General features: G+C 37.7%; 2 protein-coding genes across 6 annotated transcripts in view; one reads left to right on the top strand and one right to left on the bottom strand.

Annotated features, from left to right (window-relative positions):
• Positions 1 to 12,047, top strand: part of GFRAL (GDNF family receptor alpha like) — a 55,448-nt gene extending 43,401 nt beyond the window's left edge. Inside the window, exons 7-9 of the mRNA XM_037020819.2 lie at positions 8,524 to 8,619; positions 8,707 to 8,779; positions 11,050 to 12,047. Of these exons, the coding sequence (XP_036876714.1) occupies positions 8,524 to 8,619; positions 8,707 to 8,779; positions 11,050 to 11,122 (242 nt within the window). The 3' untranslated portion in view covers positions 11,123 to 12,047. The remainder of the gene's footprint in view (positions 1 to 8,523; positions 8,620 to 8,706; positions 8,780 to 11,049) is intronic.
• Positions 1 to 21,138, bottom strand: part of HMGCLL1 (3-hydroxy-3-methylglutaryl-CoA lyase like 1) — a 310,746-nt gene that overhangs the window by 12,308 nt on the left and 277,300 nt on the right. For 2 of the 5 annotated variants that reach the window (XR_012126034.1, XR_012126035.1), the window contains one exon: positions 3,990 to 4,043. Coding sequence is in view for 2 of the 5 variants with exons in the window: in XM_073224132.1 (XP_073080233.1) it covers positions 15,891 to 15,947 (57 nt within the window). In the remaining 3 variants the exon portion in view is untranslated. Of the gene's footprint in view, positions 1 to 3,989; positions 4,044 to 10,214; positions 10,372 to 13,866; positions 15,948 to 21,138 lie in introns of those variants that run through there. The other 3 variants (XM_073224133.1, XM_073224132.1, XR_012126036.1) reach the window with 3 other exon arrangements.

Genomic DNA, 21,138 nt, shown 5'->3' with positions numbered 1-21,138 from the left:
CTGATTTCCAGGAACATGCAGAAAGCAAGTCAGCCTTCTCACCATTCCTCAAATGTGTACCTTTCTCTTCTCTGTCCTTATTGTTGCCCCCATTGCTTTCTTCACATTATTCCGCTTTCCTGAAACTAGATTGAGAACTTCATGACAGCAGACCACGTAACATCCTACCAGTATATCCCCACGTTGATTGCCACAGTGCCAGCTTTAAAGTAGGAAGTAATTAGTTATTGGAAAATTTTTACTTGGGTCCAAATGTATTGATTTCTATCACGTGGTCCTGTGGACATTAATAGGGTGACTTGGTAAAAATGATCCCTGAACTCCTCTGGTTTCCTATGGAAAGGACAGAACCTAAATTTTCCAGATCCCACAAGGACAAGTTGGGAAATTGAAGAACAGCAGATGAACTGGCAGCAAATGTGGAATTAATATGTCACACAAACCTCTCTAAGGAGCATTTGGAGGTCAGGCATCTCCCGAACTCCGGGGGGAAAAATCTGTTTGACTCCCAGGAGTAGAGAACAAGAAGTTATAATATCGGGGGTTCTGTACGTGTGCCTAGTAAGAAAGAGATTGTAAAGTAATGCCTATATTCATGGACCTAAAATATTGTAAGTATTGTGTTCTCTAACTTTCTGTTGACTAAATAAGAATCCTCAATGAACATCTTATGCCTGACCAAAATATATAAATATTCATCTGCCAATCACATATACCCATGTTTTCCAATGTTTTAAAAATGTATTCTCAGATATATCCCATCAAGGAAAATAAATTTAGGTCAAGTGTGCCCCTACACTAGAGTAAAAAGATTAGAAAATACATGTGCCAAAAATCATGTACCTAATTTTTTTGTCTAATCTAGAATTTTACAAGGTCATTTGTTTATAGGATCTTTTATTTGCCTAACACATAAAAGGATTAAACAGAACCGATGTTTCATGGGACACGCTTTAGAAAACTCTGCCTTTTCTAACAAACTTTGAATTTACCATATTCATCTGAAATGAGATTTTTGAAAAAGGAAATGACAGAGGGTTCTACTTCAGTAAGGTAGCCTAAGAAGATGTTTCCAAGGGAAGGGAGGAAGGTAGGGAAGGAGGAAAGATGGGGACAGAGAAGGAGAAAAAGGACCATTCAAGGAATCCCTTCTCTTACCCTTGCTTCCCTTATGTTCCTTCCTACCACTGTACATTCTTTCTCATGGAAGCCCCCAAAAGTTCAGTTATACTGATGTAAGTTTTAATATTTTTATCCATAAAAAATCTTACAAACCTAGGTGTTACTGGTCTCATTTTACAAATGAGAAAACTGAACCTTGGAGAATTCTCAAAATTATCTGCCCTTAGATACCTCCTATCCGGTGACCAAGAGGTTCACTCTTTGTCCAGTGTAAACAAACGTGACTCAGAATTCATGCCGGGCAAATAGTTTTCTTAACACATTTTGTTGTTGTAACCATATTCATTGCAGTCAGGACACTGAATTGACATTTTTAAAAATGATAATGTGTGAATATGTGATTTATGTGTAGAGCTTTGGCTAACGTCAGTAAAAGATAACTAAAGAAAGAACTAAACATTATGTAATCATACCTTCTACAGCATATGTCACTGCAGAGTGACAGATGTGCTATTTCAGATGTGAAAGGTGGTAATATATACTTGTTGGCCATTAGATAATTGCATGGGTTTGGTATTGTGGTAGCCATATTATACTGTAAATTAGATAAATATATCTGTTCTCAAGAAAGTTGCTAAGTAGAATTAATACCATGTATCATACTTTTATGTTCAGCTACCCTGAAGGCTTACAAATTTATGTTGAAGGAAGGCATACTACAATTACAGGGTTTTTTTCCATTTTAAAACTCAATAACTTACAAACTTTTGGAATCATCTCACTTCAAATGATTATGAAGACCCTCCAAAATTTATCCCTTTCTTTTATTATTTTCCAACTTTTTACCCTACATTTTTAATTAAATTATGAAAAATTGTGTAAGCCAACCAGGTAAAGTCTTACACATTTACAAAAGGTACATATTAGTGAATTATTCAATTCCAGAAATATCAAAACATCTAGACAGTTAATGGTATTGTCACATATATTTTTCATAAAAAACATTTTGTACATTAAAAACTTCCATATATGAAATCATAAATCTGTGAAATTGATAAAATAAGTGTAGATTACCCCATTCTTTTCATTCATTCATTCATTCATTCATTCATTCATTTATTTATTAGTTTTATTTTGGTATCATTAATCTACAATTACATGAAGGACATTATGTTTACTAGGTTCCCCCCTTCACCAAGTCCCCCCCACATACCCATTCACAGTCACTGTCCATCAACATAGTATGATGCTGTAAAATCACTACTTGTCTTCTCTGTGTTGCACAGCCCTCCCCGTGACCCCCCACTATACATGTTAATCGTAATGCCCCCTTTCTTTTTTCCTGCCCTTATCCCTCCCTTCCCACCCGTCCTCCCCAGTCCCTTTCCCTTTGGTAACTATTAGTCCATTCTTGGGTTCTGTGCTTCCGCTGCTGTTTTGTTCCTTCAGTTTTCTTTTGTTCTTATACTCTACATATGAGTGAAATCATTCGGTACTTGTCTTTCTCTGCCTGGCTTATTTCACTGAGCATAATACCCTCTAGCTCCATCCATGTTGTTGCAAATGCTAGGATCTGTTTTTTTCTTATAGCTGAGTAATATTCCATTGTGTATATGTACCACATCTTCTTTATCCATTCATCTACTGATGGACACTTAGGTTGCTTCCATATCTTGGCTATTTAGATTACCCCATTCTTATCATACATTTATATTCTTACAAGCTCTCCTAATGATTGTCTAATATAATTCGGGGTGAAAATTACTATTCAATTTTAGGAACACGTATTTTTCCATTAAACTCACTAGAGATATAGGTACTTTTCAAACAGTGGGTTATCTTATATTTTTATTTAAGACTTGGGTTGTATCAATGTAGATATAAATTATAGTAACCAAAGAAATAGCCAAGTTTGATTTTAAACAGTTACACAAATCTTTTGTGTATTACTCTTTGTATGACCTCTGCCTGGTGAATACTCTGGAAAGCTTTACATATGGTCTGAACTCTACATCCATGAAAACAAAATGCTCAGGTTGATACCAGTCTAAGACAACCACTTTGAAAGTTGCAGCATTCATTTTTAATTTTTTGTGTCGAATGTCAAATGTCAAAGTAGTTGATGTATTTCATTATATTGAAAATGATTAACATATTTCAGAAGTGTGTGCCAAGTGAAATATTCTACAGGTGTATATGAGCCATTTCATATGCTTTACTTATTAGATTTATGACCCCTTCCATTGTGAATTTCTGCAACAGAAACATATATGACCATGAATATTTGCAAACAGATACTACTATTATGATTCTTCTTGTACAATACTCTTAAGTACACTTGTCTCTGTTAGTTTTCAAATTTATCTCCTAGTCCAATTGATTGCCACATTGGAAAAAGCTGAAAGTGATTTCCACAATTTTGTGGTCTCCATGAGGTAGACTTTATATATCATTGGCAGATTTCACTACAGATCACATACTCACTATTTACCAACTCTGATATTGGCCAAGACAGTTGTTTTGAGTCTGAATTTCTTTATTAACTTGAACTAATAATTCCTATTTGGTTAGTTGTTGTAAAATCAAACAGTGTCCAAATGCCTTGTAAAATATTAAGCACCATATATAGAAGTAAAGCATTTTGTGTACTGCATGAGTATGCACATGCATCTGTGTGTATATGAATAAACATGTAGTGTGCATGTATGTGTATGTGTGTGAATTCCATCAGCAGCATAAATAGCACCTGGGAAGGTGTAAGAAATTCAGAATCTCTGCTTCATCCCAAACTGATCAGAATGGCACTTTATGATAAACAGAAGATTCTTACTAATGTTTAAAAAGATTGTTCTATGTGGTCTACTTACAGTGTGACCATTTTCTCTCTCTGTCAACAAAGTTTGCCAGGAAACTAAGCAGTGCTGTCAACAAAAGAAAGTAGATTTATCATTTTGAGTTGCTAAAGGAGCAATCTGGAAAAATATTTATATTTTAGCTAGAATTGACCATCACTAATAGCAGAGGGATAGAAGGCATTAAATAGCTCATTCCTGGAATGCTGTTGACTATGTCACTAATGAGCCAGAACAGATCATTGCATTGAAAATGTGAGTTAAATAATAGAAAAAGTCCTCTCCAATTTTGTAATTCTATACATACACACTTATGTATTTATAGGTATTTACCATAATCATGAATATTCCATTGCCATTTTCAATCTATATCTTTAGGTCTGTTTTGTATAACCCAAAAGCTATCGACGATAGATTTTAATTGTAAGATTTAAAATCATTACCTTCTAAAACCATACTATATTGGTATAATCTAGTGTGATCTGAAATAGCATAATTTGCATTCCAGTTGCTACCTCAGTGACTGTTTCATTATCTGCAAAACTAAGGATACTGTAGAACATTTGAGGTGTTTCAGGAGTACAGTTGAAACTCACTGTAATCACCAAGCAATTCCACTGGATGTGTGAACAACACTGTCATTCAACCTAGGGCTAAAGACTAGTTACCAGGCTAGTCAATACAGCAGTTTACTAACACTAGCCAAAAGATCAAAGCAAATGTTCTCAAGTCCATACTTTCTCATGTATGTGTTTTTTGTTTTTGTTTATATACAGAAACCTGTACGTATTTAACATGCACAGCTTGATGAGTGAGAAGATAAGTATACACTGTGAAACTAGCACCACAATCTATACCATCCCCACAGCCACCACCGAAAGCTTCTTCCCATCCTCGATTTATTTTGTGTGTGATAAGAGCACTTACATAAGTCTGCTCTTTCAGAAAATCTTTAAGTGTATAATAATGTTAACAATAGGCAGTGTGGTGTACAGTAGACCTTTAGGATGTATTCATCTTGTGTAACTGAAACTTTGTACTCTTTGACTACATTGGAGGAGGTCAAAGAGAGGACACAGCCTTTTGACCTGAGAGCTGAAATGGGACAATCAGAAGCTCCTCAGCCCTTCCCCTGTCCTTGAAATAAATATTCTGCCCACTGTTTCCATAGCTGGAGCCATTTCAAGGATGCAGCAATGTGTTGTTGAGACCATCTGGGTAGTATATGTGCCTGAATCCCATTAAGTCCTCTATATAAACTTTTAAGATTTTGGTGGTGGTTGCGAAGATCTACTCGTCTTGCAGCTGCCCAAGACAAGCCACATATGTAAGTTTTCTTGCTCATTAAACCTGCCACCTACCAACAGTGTGGAGTGGCCTGCCTCTTTCTTCAGTTTGGCAGTGAAGGCAGTCCGTTTCAGATGTCACCCAGGGGAACTCTTGAGGTTTGCGAACCAACAGACTGATACATCTAAGTTTCCCCTTCCCCCAGCCCCTGGCAATTGCCATGTGGTTAGCCATGTGCTAGAAGTTAAACCTAAGACATTATTTTATTCTCTTTGAAGTTCGTGAGTTAATAAATGAATATGCCTTTTTGATGCTTGGTTACTACTGTTAGGATAAGCATATTATTTAGCTGGTTTACTTTTTACAACATACATTTTAGCAGCAATGGTGTTATATGCTGATTATTTATATTTAATACTTTGGTTTATTGTATTACTAATGTAATTAGTTGTTCAAACTTCAAGATGCTTATGTATTTTCCTTTATTTCCATTTTAGAAGGAGGTTTTCATACAGTTGTGATTGAAAGAGTCTGTGATACATGGAATCTCATTCTTGATCATTAGGTGAAATAATTCAAAACTCATTTCCAGGGTGGGGATTTTTATACCTACAAATGAGATAACATCAACCAAATTAGAAGTAGCACCAATCCTTGGACACACAGGTCTTCCTTGAATTTTAATTCTCATTAAAATATTGCCATGGTATTGGCACTTAGATTTAAAAATGGCAAGAACACAATATTTCACTATGCTGTGAAATGCATTAAAACTCAAAAAACAGCTACAAAATATTTTTAACATCATTTCTTGAAAATGTTCACTTCATCAAATTTTTCTCCCAGACTCTTTTATGTTTTAATTAAAATTTTGAATGAGGATTTACAAATTTGCAGTTTGTGAAGTATTTAATTTCTATTTCAGGTATTCTGACATTTATTTTTAAATCATTATTTTACATCTAATCCATATTTTAACGATGCATTTACTATTTCACATAAATGATAAAAGTAGAGTTTTAGATCCCATCAACTCTTGGCCATTGCTGCAGTAGGATTTTGGAAGAAAAAAATGGACATGATCACATCTCTGTAGCTCATTTAGGGAGAATATTATCTAAATTTCTTCTTAATGTGAGGCTGAATTAATCTTTATTTCCTGTCAAATGTACAGGGATTTTACAGTGTAATTCATAATAGTGTCTAACTCCTCTAGGGTATGACTTAAGATAAACAAGTCTCTGACAATGTTTATCTATAAATGTAGCAGATGGTATGGGACTGAGGTTGGTTATTAACTCTGCCGACTTTAATTTCATGGTTAGAAAACACTGTAAACCTCACTGTTTATAAAAGGTGGGGAAGAATCTCCAATGGGCTTCAGTAGCCAAGAAACCCTCTGTAACATTAATCCCTCGAACTGATATTCTGTATTCTCCTAGGGTGTAATATTTAAGATTGTGGAGTGATTGCTAGACACATTAAAATTTTCAGTGGGATCATTAGGTAGCATTTCTGTCATTGATCTATTATATCTTTGTTAATGAGTTCCATGTGAGTGCAATGTAGTGAATGAGACAATTCTTCCTAAACTTTGCTAGGTGAATGTCTAACAATTACTTTAGGCAGAAATATATCTAAAAGAGAAATTTGTCAAAATAATACCTTTTTTTTCTTATGCAAAGATGAATCGTGGTACTTAACTAGACCAAATGTACTTAGGGACAGAATTTCATAAAGGAAAACTATAGTATCAGACAGAGAAATAGCCAATGCACATGATACACTAAAATGTATCTACCTAAAATGTCATAAAATGCCAAAAGAACTTTTAAAAAGGCAAAACCGGTTTTTTCCACCATCTTCTGAATTGATCATTTATGTCACTAAAAATCTGTATGTTCACTTTGATTAAAGTTAATTCTTCCAAAAACAAGGGTCACTATCATAAAAATGGTATTATTTGATAGAGCTCAATTTTTCCATTCCAACTTCATGGTGAATAACAAGATTTCTTTTATAACCTCAAAAGTGGGAAAAAAAATCAGAAGCTCTACTTCTCTTTTACATTTAGAAGAGGTTGATCTTTTTCAGTTGCTGGGAAGTCACACTTGTATAAATATACGATGACCCAATAAGTGACTTGGGATTAAAAGTGTCTGAGCTGTGTTAGAGTTCAGACTCCCTGAGTGGGTTTTCTAGCGACAAAATCCTCAGTTACTTTCCTAGCTCTTAAGTTGGTCTGCTTCTCTTGGACGCAGGCTGAGAGTTTGGTTACTGATCTGAAACAGTCTGTCTCCTGTGCTTTCTACTTTTTCTAACATAGACCTCAAACCTTGGCTTCCAAAGACCTAGCTTCTGAACAGCAGCAGCCCTGGGTGGAGAGAGGATTGAGTGGAACTGTTGGTAATAGACCTTCTCACCTCCCTCCCTGCCCAGAGCCTATCCTTACTAGTTGTCATCAGATATAATAATCTGCTATTTGATGTACTCATTTCTGCAAACTGTCCACTCAGACTTCAAGTTCTCAAAATGCATGAGGAATCTATAACAGAGAACAGCAAAGCCTCTCTCCCAAGTGCAGGCTTTATCAGATTTTCCTTGTTTTTTTTTTTTTTAAAGCCTCAAAACCCACCTGAATCATCATCATTGAAGAGCTTGGTTATTGTGCTATTAGCATGTTTGACGTTCATATTTGTGTTGCATTGAGTCAAAACACGGGGTGATTTTACTGCATAGTTATCAGTGAGAGTCAGTAGGGGGAATGAGTGGAACCATACATTGAAGTGTCGGAGCGAGGGGGCGATCTGTGTGATTGGTTTAGGGGCTCTTCCTTTATACGATTTCATAAATACAGGGGGCCTTATGGGAAGGAAATACCATTAAAAGCATGTGAAAACAGTCACTCTTGTAAAGAAGGAGTCTTTTTCAGTATCCCAATAGATAGCCTACAGTTCTGTTGGGTTTTTTTTCCTAGTCTCTATGTAAGGTAAGATGAAAGATCTTATAAAATGTAATCTTTTTTCCCCCCATCATGGTTTGGAAAAAAAAAGCCCTAACTGTCTGATTAAAAGGGGAAAAAATAACCATTAAAATTTTTAAGAAAATCGCTCCCACTTTCACCCTAATCTGATTTTATCGAAATAGTGTCATAGAAATAAATTGCTGCTTCAGAATGTAATGTAAAGCAAATTACAACCCATGGGTTAAAAATAATGCATAACCTTAAATATTTTAATCTCGTTTTCATTTTTCTTTTCAGATTATCCAACCCTGTCGAACTTCAAAGGCATTGCATTGCGTAAAAGAAAACATGCCAAGGAAATAACTCTAAGTGGATTCCATTCCCCTTTCAATGGTCAGTTTAAAATCAGTTCTCTATAGTATTTTTATTATTCATTCTCTCTAAAAATCCAGTAATTAAAAACAAATCTTTTGTTTCCAGGAGAACTAATCTACGCTGTCATGTGCATGACAGTCACCTGCGGAATCCTTCTCCTGGTCACGCTCAAGCTGAGGTAACAGGAGGCAGCCTGGAGGGGTAGGGCTGGAAAGCAATCCGCCTTGTCGAAGCGCATTTCACAATGGCAGATCTTTCAGAGGGTGTGAGAAGGAAAGCTTCTCCGTGAAGACATGAATCACCTGTTAGTGTGAGAGAAGAGAGGTCCGTGGAAACACTACTCTCGGTCTTCATGTGTAAGAGAAATGTGATCTTCAGGGACTTTTCAAGTTGCACTTTACGCAGTTCTCCCCAATTAAATGTATCACTTTCCCTACAAAATCCAACTTGAACTTTGCTGCATTCCTTATGCAAATCAATTCTTGGGTTGATCGGCTCACATAATGGACCTGCTGTGTACTTCATACAGTTTGTACTTACTTGAAGATTTACTCTTCAGTCTAATTGTTTACATACTAATGAATTTCATTCATCTTTTAATATACAATTATTAAGAGACATTTAATGGGGCTTCACAGGATAACCTTAGAAAGCCTTATTACTACTGCCTGACATTAATTCATTTTTTTCCAAATCTTTTTTCTTAGATGCCTTCATTGTAGTAATGCTCCAGCAGGCGTGTGAGGCTTGAGATTAGAGGTGTACCAAGCTCTAGATTTCTAGATGTCCAGGGTTTAAAAATTTTCCACTTATTGAACATGTATAAATAGATATAAAATGGTGTCCATTTGCTTACTTTTAAGTTAGAATAAAATTCATATTTTAGTATCAATGATGTTCATTTGCTTATTCATTATATGTATTTGTATATAATTTGGGTATCATAAATGTTAATGAAGAAATATAATTGTGTGTGTGCATGCGCACTTATATATATGTGCATGCACACCCACAAATATCTCTGTCAGCTGGGCCTAGAGAGGAGCAGAGGCAATGGACATTTCTCCCACCTCATGACAGAGGGGAGGGCTCAGTAAATTATCCGGTGCATGTACACACATTGCTCCTACAGAAATCTCAGGCTGAAAGTCCTTGACAACCAGGTAGATAAAGTGAAAGACTCCAGTGGGGGGTTTATGGCAATACCAAGAGGTCAGGTACACGATGAGAGTATGCTCTGCCTAAGGATATTCAAATTTACTTATTTTTAAGTGCATTGCCAACTGATCATATCCACTGGTTGCATCCCACCCCTTTAAACATGTAACTTGGTGCTTACCAGTACGTATACCAAAACAAACTGCTTTTCTCTAAGAAGTAGAAGTTGTGTTTGTATGAGAAGATATTCCTTGGGTACCAAGTTGTGGTTTAAAGACCAAATAATTAGTCAGTTTCTAAGGGGGGGAAAACAGCATTTGCAATTTATTAAACTTCCCTTTGTTTGGAGAGCACAGTTCAGTTCCCGGGCTTGCCTAGATACTCCGTCAGAGACATAGTGTTGCTGAGAAGCACAGATGGTTTTGTAGTCTAGCAAAAATCTTATTTTAATGGTTCTCAGTTTTTTATTTCTTAGCCACACACATAATGTATAAAGTTCATGGCTGCCACATGGGCCAATGGGGTTACAGCTTACTGTTGGGCCACAGGTAAATAAGGTGCTGGCTATCCAATTTCTCTGTGTATGAGCTGTAACTTCTCCTCTTTTCTTGGCTGAATAAGAAGGGATGACAGTGGAGTGTTACAGACAAAACTCTTGAATTTACTTTACTATGTATTTTAAAGCAAATCATTCATGCTGTTAAACATACTAAATTTAGTCACAAATTATTTTCCATACTGAAAGATCCAGACTCAGGGTTAAGTAAATGACGTAAGTCAAAACCATCATGGAAAGAACAGCACAAAACAAAAGCATCATTAACAACAAAACCTGTATTATCCCACATCTGGAAATAAATAATGCCTCCTTAGTGAAAGAAGGCTGCATGCCACTTCAGGCATTGTTCACTCACCTAGTAGTCAGGTCTAGTCCATTGAATACCTTTCTGCAGTAAAGGCTAACATTTTTACATTTGTTTCATGTTATGCTAAATTCAAACAACAGCCCTAAATCTTCAAACAGATTTTTAGAGAAACCAATAATTTAAAACTTAAATATTTGAGAAAAAGACTCTTTTTTTTTAATGCTTACTTGGAAATCATGTCTAAATGCATGATACCTCTTTGGAAGACCATAAACTATTCTACTATTGGGACTTTATATTCAGGAATTTGATTATATTTTTCCCACCAGGCATAGAAGCTATACAAAAATAAAATCACATACAAACACATTTGTAGAATCCTTGAAATGACATATTATTAACTTCTACTTTTACTTTTATATAGAACCTCCAGAATATCAAGTCAAACAAGAGATCCTTCACCAATCCCAATGCCTGGAGGACTGGTGATTCATTAAGAGTAATGGATCATTAACAATCACTTCTTCAAAGCAAGTCTTTATAGACAGTCAACAGAATATCCTACCAATCATCAACAAGGAAAATGTCAAGATGGACTTAATGATATTGGTTCATAAAGTATAACAATGCAAGGTATAGTAATATGGCACAATACAAGATTGATTTTTTCTTAAGAAAGTATTCAAGTAAAAATATACAGTGGTATCTTTATAACACTGGTACGGAATTAAAATCTTCCTTGAAGGAATAGATGTTATCCCAGGTTACAGTCTGCATAATTTGTTTCATAATAAATTTGAATCTATATAATACAGTAATTAGTTGCATTATAATATGACATATTACAGTTAGCAGGGCTTTTACTGACCAATTGTATAAATTCTCATTAACTTGCCAAAGGAATTGTTAATAAAAATGTCCAGCTATTTGCTATTTGTATATTCTTATCCATTTTCAAATCATTATAACTTGGAGAGTTAACAGCTACTGGAATATGTAAACCTCAGAGGGAGATTTGAGATTCACCAAATTATTCTTAGAATCATTAGCATTGACTTTAAATTTCTAAATATTTTTGGTTAGATGATTAGTCTTAAAAATCACAGGTGATATCTTTGGATGTTTGTAATTTGAATACTGTTGAAGTTTACTTTTTTAACTTGATGTGTTTATTTTATACCTAATAAGGATATTAAAAAACCAATGTGCATTTACTTAATGCACACATCTCATTTGTGAATTTAATTTTTTCTATGCTAATTATTACAAACTTTTGAAATAATAAAGTAACACCATAATTGTTCCTTTCTATGTTACTTTTGGCCTGATTTGACATTGGAATAGACACTAATTGTGATTAGAACATTTGGAAAGGATGTTAAGGTTTTGATACATAAATGCTTTTCTCTGTTATCATTAGTATCCAATGCTGAGAATGAATATAAGGTTTGATTATCTACAGTGGCACAGAAACACAAATATTCAATACCTGAGCATACTAATAATTAGGATAATATAGGACAATTGAAGGCTAAATATTTTCTGTCTGGTGTTATATCTATTACTCTTCACTATATTTCTGATTAAACTGTCTTTATTACATTCAATTTGAATTTAACATTTGGCTGTTTACTCAGAGTAACTGGAAAAGCCATCCTTTATCTTTTAAAACAGGGGAGAATAATTTGGTGAATCACAAATCTCCTTCTGAGTTCTACAAATTCCAGTAGCTGTTAACTCCCCAGGTTATGAGAAGAGAATGTAGGAATTTTCATCTCCAAATCACTGCCCTTTAATTTAGGCTTGCTAATATCTGGGAAAAATGAACTGTCTCTGGACAACTCAGGAAAGTCAAGTGGCTTTTAGAAATTTGTGTTGAGCAGAAAAGGGGAGGGCAGAGTGTGAAGTAGACGGCATCCCTTAAAAACAGAATCTCATCTCCTAGGCCAGCACTGTAGAAGCAGGAATCACCTGGCAGCTATTAGACAACTAAAGAGTCATTTGTCTCTAGAGCAGGGAGTCTGAATTGAGAAAACATGGGACTTAAAACTGACAACATCAGCAGTAAAAGTTCTAAAATGTGCAGGTAAGGAGTCTAGATACTAAGCACGTGGTTTTCAGTGCCTCTCTTCAGGATATGGCCGCCATCTCCATCCTCATCTCTTACTCTCTGTTCTCTAGGATGCCTTTCTTAACATGGGGTCAGGTACTTGTGCCCAATGCTTCCACCACCTTAGAATATTGCAGCAGTACAATTTGTTACTATTGTTATTCTCAGTAAATTGTAAGCACTCTGGTTGGATCCACTGGCTCATCTCCATCCCTTTACACATAGGGGACAAAAGGCCTTCTGGCAGAAATGTAAATGATGGACTGAAGATAGCAAAAGCTGATGTCAAAGAGACTGCTTGCAACTGCAGAATTTAACTAATAAATATTGAAAGCCTATATTCATTTGTCAAACATTTGCTTATTGAGCATATATTATGTACCAGCTACTATGCGAGGCACTGGAGATAAAGTTCTGAGCAAAGTCCTCTTGGAAATTTGAAAAACACAGAAGTAATTTCTGAAAGCAATAGATGCTACTAAGAAATGGTAGGCTGGAGTGACAATACAGTGGTGTGAGGGGAAGTAGCAGTGATGGAGAGAATAGTATGGACACGAATATTTCATAGAATGAATGGGGATTTGGAATATTTATAGATAACTGATGTAAATATACGGCAGGAATAGAGCTTGAGAGCAGGTTTCTGATTTATACCATTAAGTAAATCATGATGGTGCTTAGAAAATTGGCTCATACAGGAGGAGGATGAACTTAGAATGGGAAAGGGCAGTATGCCACTTCAGATCTGTTTCCACCTTTCTCCACTTCCTATATACCCAGAGAGGCTGACCTCTAAGAAATACAGGCTCCCTTGTTCTCTGGCTTCCAGTTGGATTCAACCAATGTTGAGGAATGGTAGATGGAGTGAAGGTGGGCAGATATTCCCCTGGATCCCTTTATGAGAGCTCCCTGTGTCTGTTGTTTCCCTTAACATAATGCCACTGTTTCTGTCCGTGTGGCCTTTTCTACATGAATCTCTCTTTCTGGATCCTGTAAACACGTCCTCTCCTTCTTCTGATTAGTCCTAATGGCTTAGGTCTTACTGGTCTTGAGTTCCTGACATAGGATTATCCCTTGAGGTTTACCTTGAGGACTCCCTCAATCAAACACTCTTAGAGCCATCCAATTTGTGTGCATGTATATGTTTTTATTGAAGTATTGTTGATATACAACATTATATTGGTTTCAAGTATGCAACACCATGATTCAATAGTTACACACATTATTAAATCCTTACCCCAAGTAGTGCAGTTACTATTTGTCAACATAGAAAGATGTTACAGAACCATTGGCTATATTCTCCATGCTGCCCTACCATCCTCATGACCAACTTAAAAATATTATGATTGAGATTTTTGTGTTTCTTTTAGGGAAAATGGAAGTTTCCATAGCCAGGATACTCATCTGACCCTAATGTACTTGCCCTCTGTGTATATGCAATGATGTAATTGTCCTACTGCATAGGCAGGCAGGCACATGCTTACACATGTGTTGGCAATGAGCCATTATTGTCTATGTTGTCATATAAAGAGCTCTGCCCAGTGTTCTGTGCAGAGGCAGATTGTGGATTGTGGACTTGCCAGATGTGGACGATTCTAGTGCTCAACCTGCTACTGCAAGAATAAAGCTTCGTTTAAAACCTTTTACCCCCAGTGTTCCATTGTCATCATTTTATCTCACGGAATCCAGAGTGAACTTGCCCAGAGCTGAAACCCTCCAGCGCTACATTTAGCATAGTCGGCAGGATCCACTGCAGACCAAAGAAGCTGGAATGAACTCTCTTCATGGGAGGGGTGCTTCAGCTGGCTGTCCGTATGGGTGGGGAAATACTTCAGGGTGCCCCTGTGGGCGAGGACATATTTGGGTGTCCCCCAGTGGGCATGTGGTCTGAGATGGCTTTCCTCCTTGAGGAGTGGGCCCTTCCCCAGGACTGGGGGGAGGGGGAGGTGACACCTGAGGCAGTGGTGCAGGCCCTTCACAAAATAGGGAAATCCTTAGAGAAACAGCGCTCTTGTGGCAGCGGGAGCCGTGGGGTGGCTCTTTCTCACAGTGTTAAAAAAGAGGCTACACATGAGAAGGACGTACTCCTGTGAGAAGCGCAAGAAGAGGAAGCATGAGAATGCAAGCTGCGAGCTGCTGGCGGGGGGTGAGACATCTGTTGAAGACGAAGACTTCAGGCGTTAGGCAGTCACCCTGCAGGCGTGTTAAAGTCGCCAAAGAATAGCAGTGGAGAAGGAAGCAGATAGACCAGGTGTTGGAGACATTATGAGCGAGAGGAAATCATTATGAGAATAGTAAATGACAAAAAGGATCAGAAATGGGTACCTAAATTTGATCACATTCTCTTCAAAGACTCTGGGAGATTCAAAGGAGCAAGGGGGAGAAATATTCTGAAAGCATAAAGGGAATGAAGGAGAATGTAAAGCCCACCTCCAGGTCCAGAAGTACACAGTTAGAGGAGGAAACTGCCAAAAATTGAGAGGATGGACTGTACAGGCACCAGTGGGATTACAGTCGGCCCGATGCTCTGGTTCTTAAACTGGGTCATCACAGTCCCTTGGAGGCTTTCTTAGACACAGCTTCTGGACTTTGTCTCCTGGGTTTCTATTTACTTGATTGAAGGTGAGGTGAGAATTTGCATTCACAATGGGTTTCTCGGTGATGCTGGCCTCAAGGCACAGTTTGAGAACCACAGATCTAGTGACTCCCAACCCTGTATACCCATTCTAATCACCTGGGTAACTTTCAGACTTACTAATATCTGTGTTCTTTCCCTCTGAATTTCATTGATGTGACATAGTCCAGAGCATTGGTATTAATTTTCTGTGATTCTAGCCCTTGTTACAGAATAACCGAATGAAAACAAGAACATGACATGAGAAGTTAAAGATAGAGGCAAGTTTTCTGATGATCAATAATGAATTCCTGAAGCCCCCCAGTGGAAGGATCTGGAAGGACAGGGCGGAATTGAGAAAGGGATCCTAGTGGGAAAGGAGCAGAGCAAAGGAATAAGCAAGCACAAAACAATAGATGATCCGGGCAGCTGGGACTTCGAAGCTGTGTTGGCTTGTCCTGGAAATCACTGCGCACAAAGAGAATGAGGATCTCATAGTGACTGATGTCACGCAAGCTGGAAATGTGGCTATCAGCAGGGCTCAGGGTGACCAGTCTTGCCCATGGCTGGGAGACTGTTCAGTATGAAGCATCCTTCCCTGGTGGGGAGAAGAAAAGTTTTCAAGGAAATAGAAACAGGCAGTGTCCCAAGCCCATGCAAACTGGGACCTGGTAGGTGCTGCACAATTACTTGGTTTGAAGTATTATTCCTACTTTTGAGGCAATTAAGTAAATAAGAAAGCACAATGATCTGATTCCCTGTTGCCCTAGGTTGGCTATAATGAATTTGTTGAGTTGAAAATAGGTGATTAAAAGTCAAAGTATTGATATGTTTGCTTTACTAAGCATTTCTGAAACATACCACAGGGGAAAACTTTGTTTTTCTGATATGGTGATTGCTCCTTCTTTAAACAAGAGAAAATGGTAGAGTTGTTGTTAAATAGGAACTTAAGTCATTTCCATAATCTCTTGTTTAGAAGTGTAATAGACCATAATTAGCTCATATACATGCTTGTTCCTCCAGTCTGACCATGTTACTCCCGACCTCTCCATCTTTTATTACTTAAAATGCCTCAAGGGCTTCTCAGTGTTTGTAGGATACAGAGTAAATTACTAAGCCTTAAAATTATAATTACCATAACTCAGTGACTGAAACACGGTCCACAGAGCAAAACTTCCTGGGGTTGAAGTTCATCATTCCATAGCGATTAGTTCAGTGATCTTGGGAAATACTTACACTCTCTGTGCTGCCATTGCTTATTTATAATTAAAGAATGATAAATGTTCTTTCATAAAGTTGTGAAGATTGAATTACTTGGTGCACATAAAGTGGATAGAAAGTGTCTGCATGTAGCAAGAGCTCAAAAACTGTAAGCTGTTGTTGTTGTTATTCCTGGCAGTCCTTACTGATCGCCCTGCCTACGTCCTCCAGCCTAACCTCCTGTGAGGCTCCTGCTCATGCGCTATCTGCCCCCAGTGGCCTTGTTTTCATCTCGTACAACCGATAGGATCCTGCCTACCATGAGGCTTTCATATTAGCTCTGCCATCCATCTGGAAATGCTCTCTGCTCTCTTCTTTGCCAGTATAACTGCCATGCAACATTCAGGTATCAGATGGTTGCTTCCTTGGGGAAGTTGTCACAGCCTTTGTGACTAGGTAGGCAGTCTCTCTTATTTAATCATCTCTCATTTGAAACAATTATTATAGACATGATGACACGTGTGATTATTTGATCAATTCTCTCTCTGACTTCAACTTGCATGAGACCATAAACTAGTTCTGCTTTGCACAACAGTATATCAGCAAATGCCCAGTGCAGTTCCTGCTAATTAGGTAAAAGCATAGTTTTTGAATAAATAAGAGAAAGGCACTTTGAAAGGATAAATGTGCAATTTCTAAAATCGGGCACCTTGGCTTACATTTTTAAGTATGTAATAAAAGGTTTCACTAGGAAATAATCTTGTTTCCCTAACAAAAAGCAACGATAAGTGGGCCTATATCAAGCTAAAAAGCTTCTGTACAGCAGAAGAAAATACCAACAAGATGAAAAAGCAACCTACAAAATTGGAGAAAAGATATGCAAATCATATGCCTGATGAGGCATTAATATCCAAACTGTATAAGGAACTCATACAGTGCAATAGCAAAACACAAAGTGTGATTAAAAAATAAGACACTAAATAGCTGCTTTTCTGAAGAAAACATAAAAATGGCCAACAGATACATGAAAAGATGTTCCACATCACTAATCATCAATTAGTAAGGAAATGCAAATCAAGACCACAGTGAGAGAGTACTTTACTCCTATTACAATGGCTATGATCTAAAGACTAGAAAAAAGTGTTGGTGAGGCTGTGGAGAAACGGGAACCCTTGTGCACTGTTGGTGGGAGTATAAATTGATACAGCCACCAGGCAGAACAGTCTGGACATTCCTCAATAAAATTAAAAATCGACCATTTGACCCAGCAATCCCCCCAAAATGAAATGAGAATCTGAAGCTGTATCTGCGCTCCCATGTTTATTGTAGCACTATTTACAATAGCCAGGATCTAAATAACCTAAGTGTCTGTCTATGGATAATAAGGACACATACCCACATACACCACTAGAATATTATTCAGCCACGAGAATGAAGGAAATCCTGTCATTTGCAACAACATGGATGGAACTGAGGGCGGTATGCTAAGTGAAATAAGTCAGACAGAAAAAGACAAACTCTGTATGATATCACTTGTATGGAATATAAAAACGCTGAACTGATAGGTGGTTGCCAGAGGCTGGAGTGTGGGGGAAATGGAGAGATATTGGTCAAAAGGTACGCACTTCTAGTTAAGATGAGTAAGTTCTAGGGTGTGACGTACAGCATGGTGACTGTTAGTAATAATAGTATATTTTGCACTTGACAGAGGCTAAGAGAATAGATTTTAAATGTTCTCACCACAGAAAAGAAATGGTAGTTACATGAGGGGATGGAGGTGTTAACTGCAGCAATCATTTCTCAAGTATCTAATCATCATATTGTACACCTTAAATTTCTACGACCTTACGGATCATCTCTCCATAAAGCTGGTGGGGAAGGAGAATTGATCTTGATTTACAATCATACCCCAAAACAGAGTCTGTATTTGGGTGTTTCAATCATTTAGTAGTAAAGGAGAGAAAGCAGAATTATTAGATAATCTATATATGTATATATAAATATTCAGAAAACTGGTAGAGATAATGAAATTTTGGGTACAGGAGTTAAGCATTAAGGTATGGGAACTGCATTAATCTGGGGTATTTGACGTAATGCACATTTGGATGCTAAGAGAAGTTGGCTTTTGCCACTTGCATTTCAACTTTATCCATCTTCCTTAGTAACTGTGATGCAAACAGAAGTATACAAAGAATTAAAAAATTAAAAATAAACATTTTAGGTGTTGACACAGAGTTTCATGAACAGGTCATTTTATCTGTAATATATATATATATATATATAAGGCCAAGTTCTCATCCTCTGCTGCTTTGAGTACATTACTTGGGGAGATTCTTTGTTTTTAAGACTCTAAACTTAATTAGTGACAGCTCTAATATTTTCATTGGTACTAGCCTAACACAGGAATGTATGAAACAATTCTGAGAAATAAAAGCAACTTAAAAAACAGTAAAGGATCAAAATATTATAGCATTGCCTCACAATATAGCACATATGCAAAGTAATGAATATTTATGTATTTATTCATGATCTTATCTCAGGAGCCCTTGATCCTCCTGATGACACCAAATGCTTATTCAGATGAACTCAGTTCTCTAGGAAAGCTAATCATCTATTTTAGCCTTGAATTCCCAGTTGGGGGACATCTCACCTCTTTCACCCCTCTCCCTCCCTGTGAGGATATGTGCTTGAATGGAGAGCATGCTCAGGCGTGCATGCTGCCTTCTGTGTCTTTGCTCGTCTCTACTGGGAAGTGCCTGTCCCTCTGGTCTTACTGCAGCGGGGTCTGCTGAGGAGTGGGCTAGCCCACCCTGATACTTCTAAGTCACATGGTTCCTTGTGATGGCTTCCAGTTATGAAGTTTTGTGACCGATGGCTTGCTTATTCTATGTTGGGCCTTTTCTGGCTCCCTAGTGAAGGTCTCATTCCTCTGGGGGAATGAAACGGTCAGCTACTCTCTCTGCCCATTGCCTGATTATGTAGTATTTTGTCGAAGCTAACTTCAAACCCTTCAGTCACGGCTTCCTTCCTGCTGGAGTTTCAACGCCCTGCTGGTTTGGCAATATAACCAATGCACAGCTTTGCTGAGAGGAAAGAAGTGAGGCCTCTTACCCTGGGATTTCCCCTAAACTAATATCTGAGTGTGAGTATGGTTCTTTATTTTTGCCCTGGTCCCAAATCCACAGTGAGATCTCCCAGAGATGGGGCAGGATAGTGCCTGGGGGAGGGGAGGAGCACAGTTGGGGAGGTGTTGGGAGAGGCCAGGATGCCAAAGCCGAACCTCTAGCCTCTGCCTTTCTCTTCCGTCTCTCCAAGGTGAAAGGACTTTTCTCGAAGCACATTCTCCGTATTTTGTACACTATGACCTTTGTACAGCCTTATGACTCAAGTCCACCGGAGCTGGGTCACGGTATGCACAAGGAAGCCCACAGAATTCAGAGAAGGCTGCTCTCAGCAAGGCCTGACCTCTGCTGCTCTTCCCGTATGTGCTTGAAAATGCTGGATTTTAAGCTCAAACTGAACAATGACACCTTTGGTGTGAGACCTTCCCCAGTCCTTCTCAGGAGTAATGAAAACTGCTGCCTCACTGGTTCGGATCTGTGTGGAGTATGCTGAGTCAAGGAAAAGGGGAGAAAATGTTGATGGCATAAGATTTTCCATTATGTTCCTATTACATACACAGATAGTTCAACTAAAATCAAGTTAATGAAAAGAAAAATGAGGACAAGGGAAATGAAAAGAGGAGATTAGAGGAAGTAAGGAGAGAAATGGGGGGCTAAAAGGTACTAGAAGGTATCACACATTGGCCCTGCTTCCCTCTCTTTCCATTTTCTGTATTATCTTCCCTTATTATAAGGTAGAAGACAAGGGGAAAGACAGTCTTTTCAATAACTGGTGTTGGGAAAGCTGGACAGCTACATGCAAGAGAATGAATCCAGATTATTGTCTAATGCCATACACAAAAGTCAACTCAAAATGGATTGAAGATCTAGATGTAAGACATGCAACCACAAAAACTTTAGAAGAAAACATGAGCAAAAATATCATGAACTCGTGAGCAATTTATTTTCTGGACACATCTCCCTGGGCAACAGAAACAAAGTAAGAAATGAACAAGTGAGACTACATCAAACTAAGAAGCTTCTGTAGACGCCATCAGCAGAGCAAAAAGTCAACCTACAGTATGGAAGAATATATTTGTAAATAATTTATCCAGTAAGGGGTTAACATCCAAAACATAAAGAACTCATATGACTCAACACCAATAAAAGCTAACCCAATTAAAATATGGGCAGAGGTGTCCTGAACAGATATTTCTCCAGAGAAGAAATACAGATGGCAACAGGCACATGAAAAGATGCTACTCATCACTAATCATCAGGGAAATGCAAATCAAAGCCACACTGAGGTATCACCTCACATGAGTTAGAACGGCCACTATCCAAAAGATGAGAAATAACAAGCATTGGTGAAGATGTGGAGAAAAGGGAACCTCTTTACTTGGTATCCTGAATTGACAGAAAAGCAACATGCAAATTTATTCATTTCAACTTTAATATAATGGACTGGCTGTGTCTCCTCCACAAGTC

Source organism: Manis javanica, chromosome 16 (assembly GCF_040802235.1).
Source record: "Manis javanica isolate MJ-LG chromosome 16, MJ_LKY, whole genome shotgun sequence".
NCBI lineage: Eukaryota > Metazoa > Chordata > Mammalia > Pholidota > Manidae > Manis > Manis javanica.
Note: the sequence above shows the minus strand (reverse complement) of the source record. Positions and strands in the feature narration are given on the sequence as shown.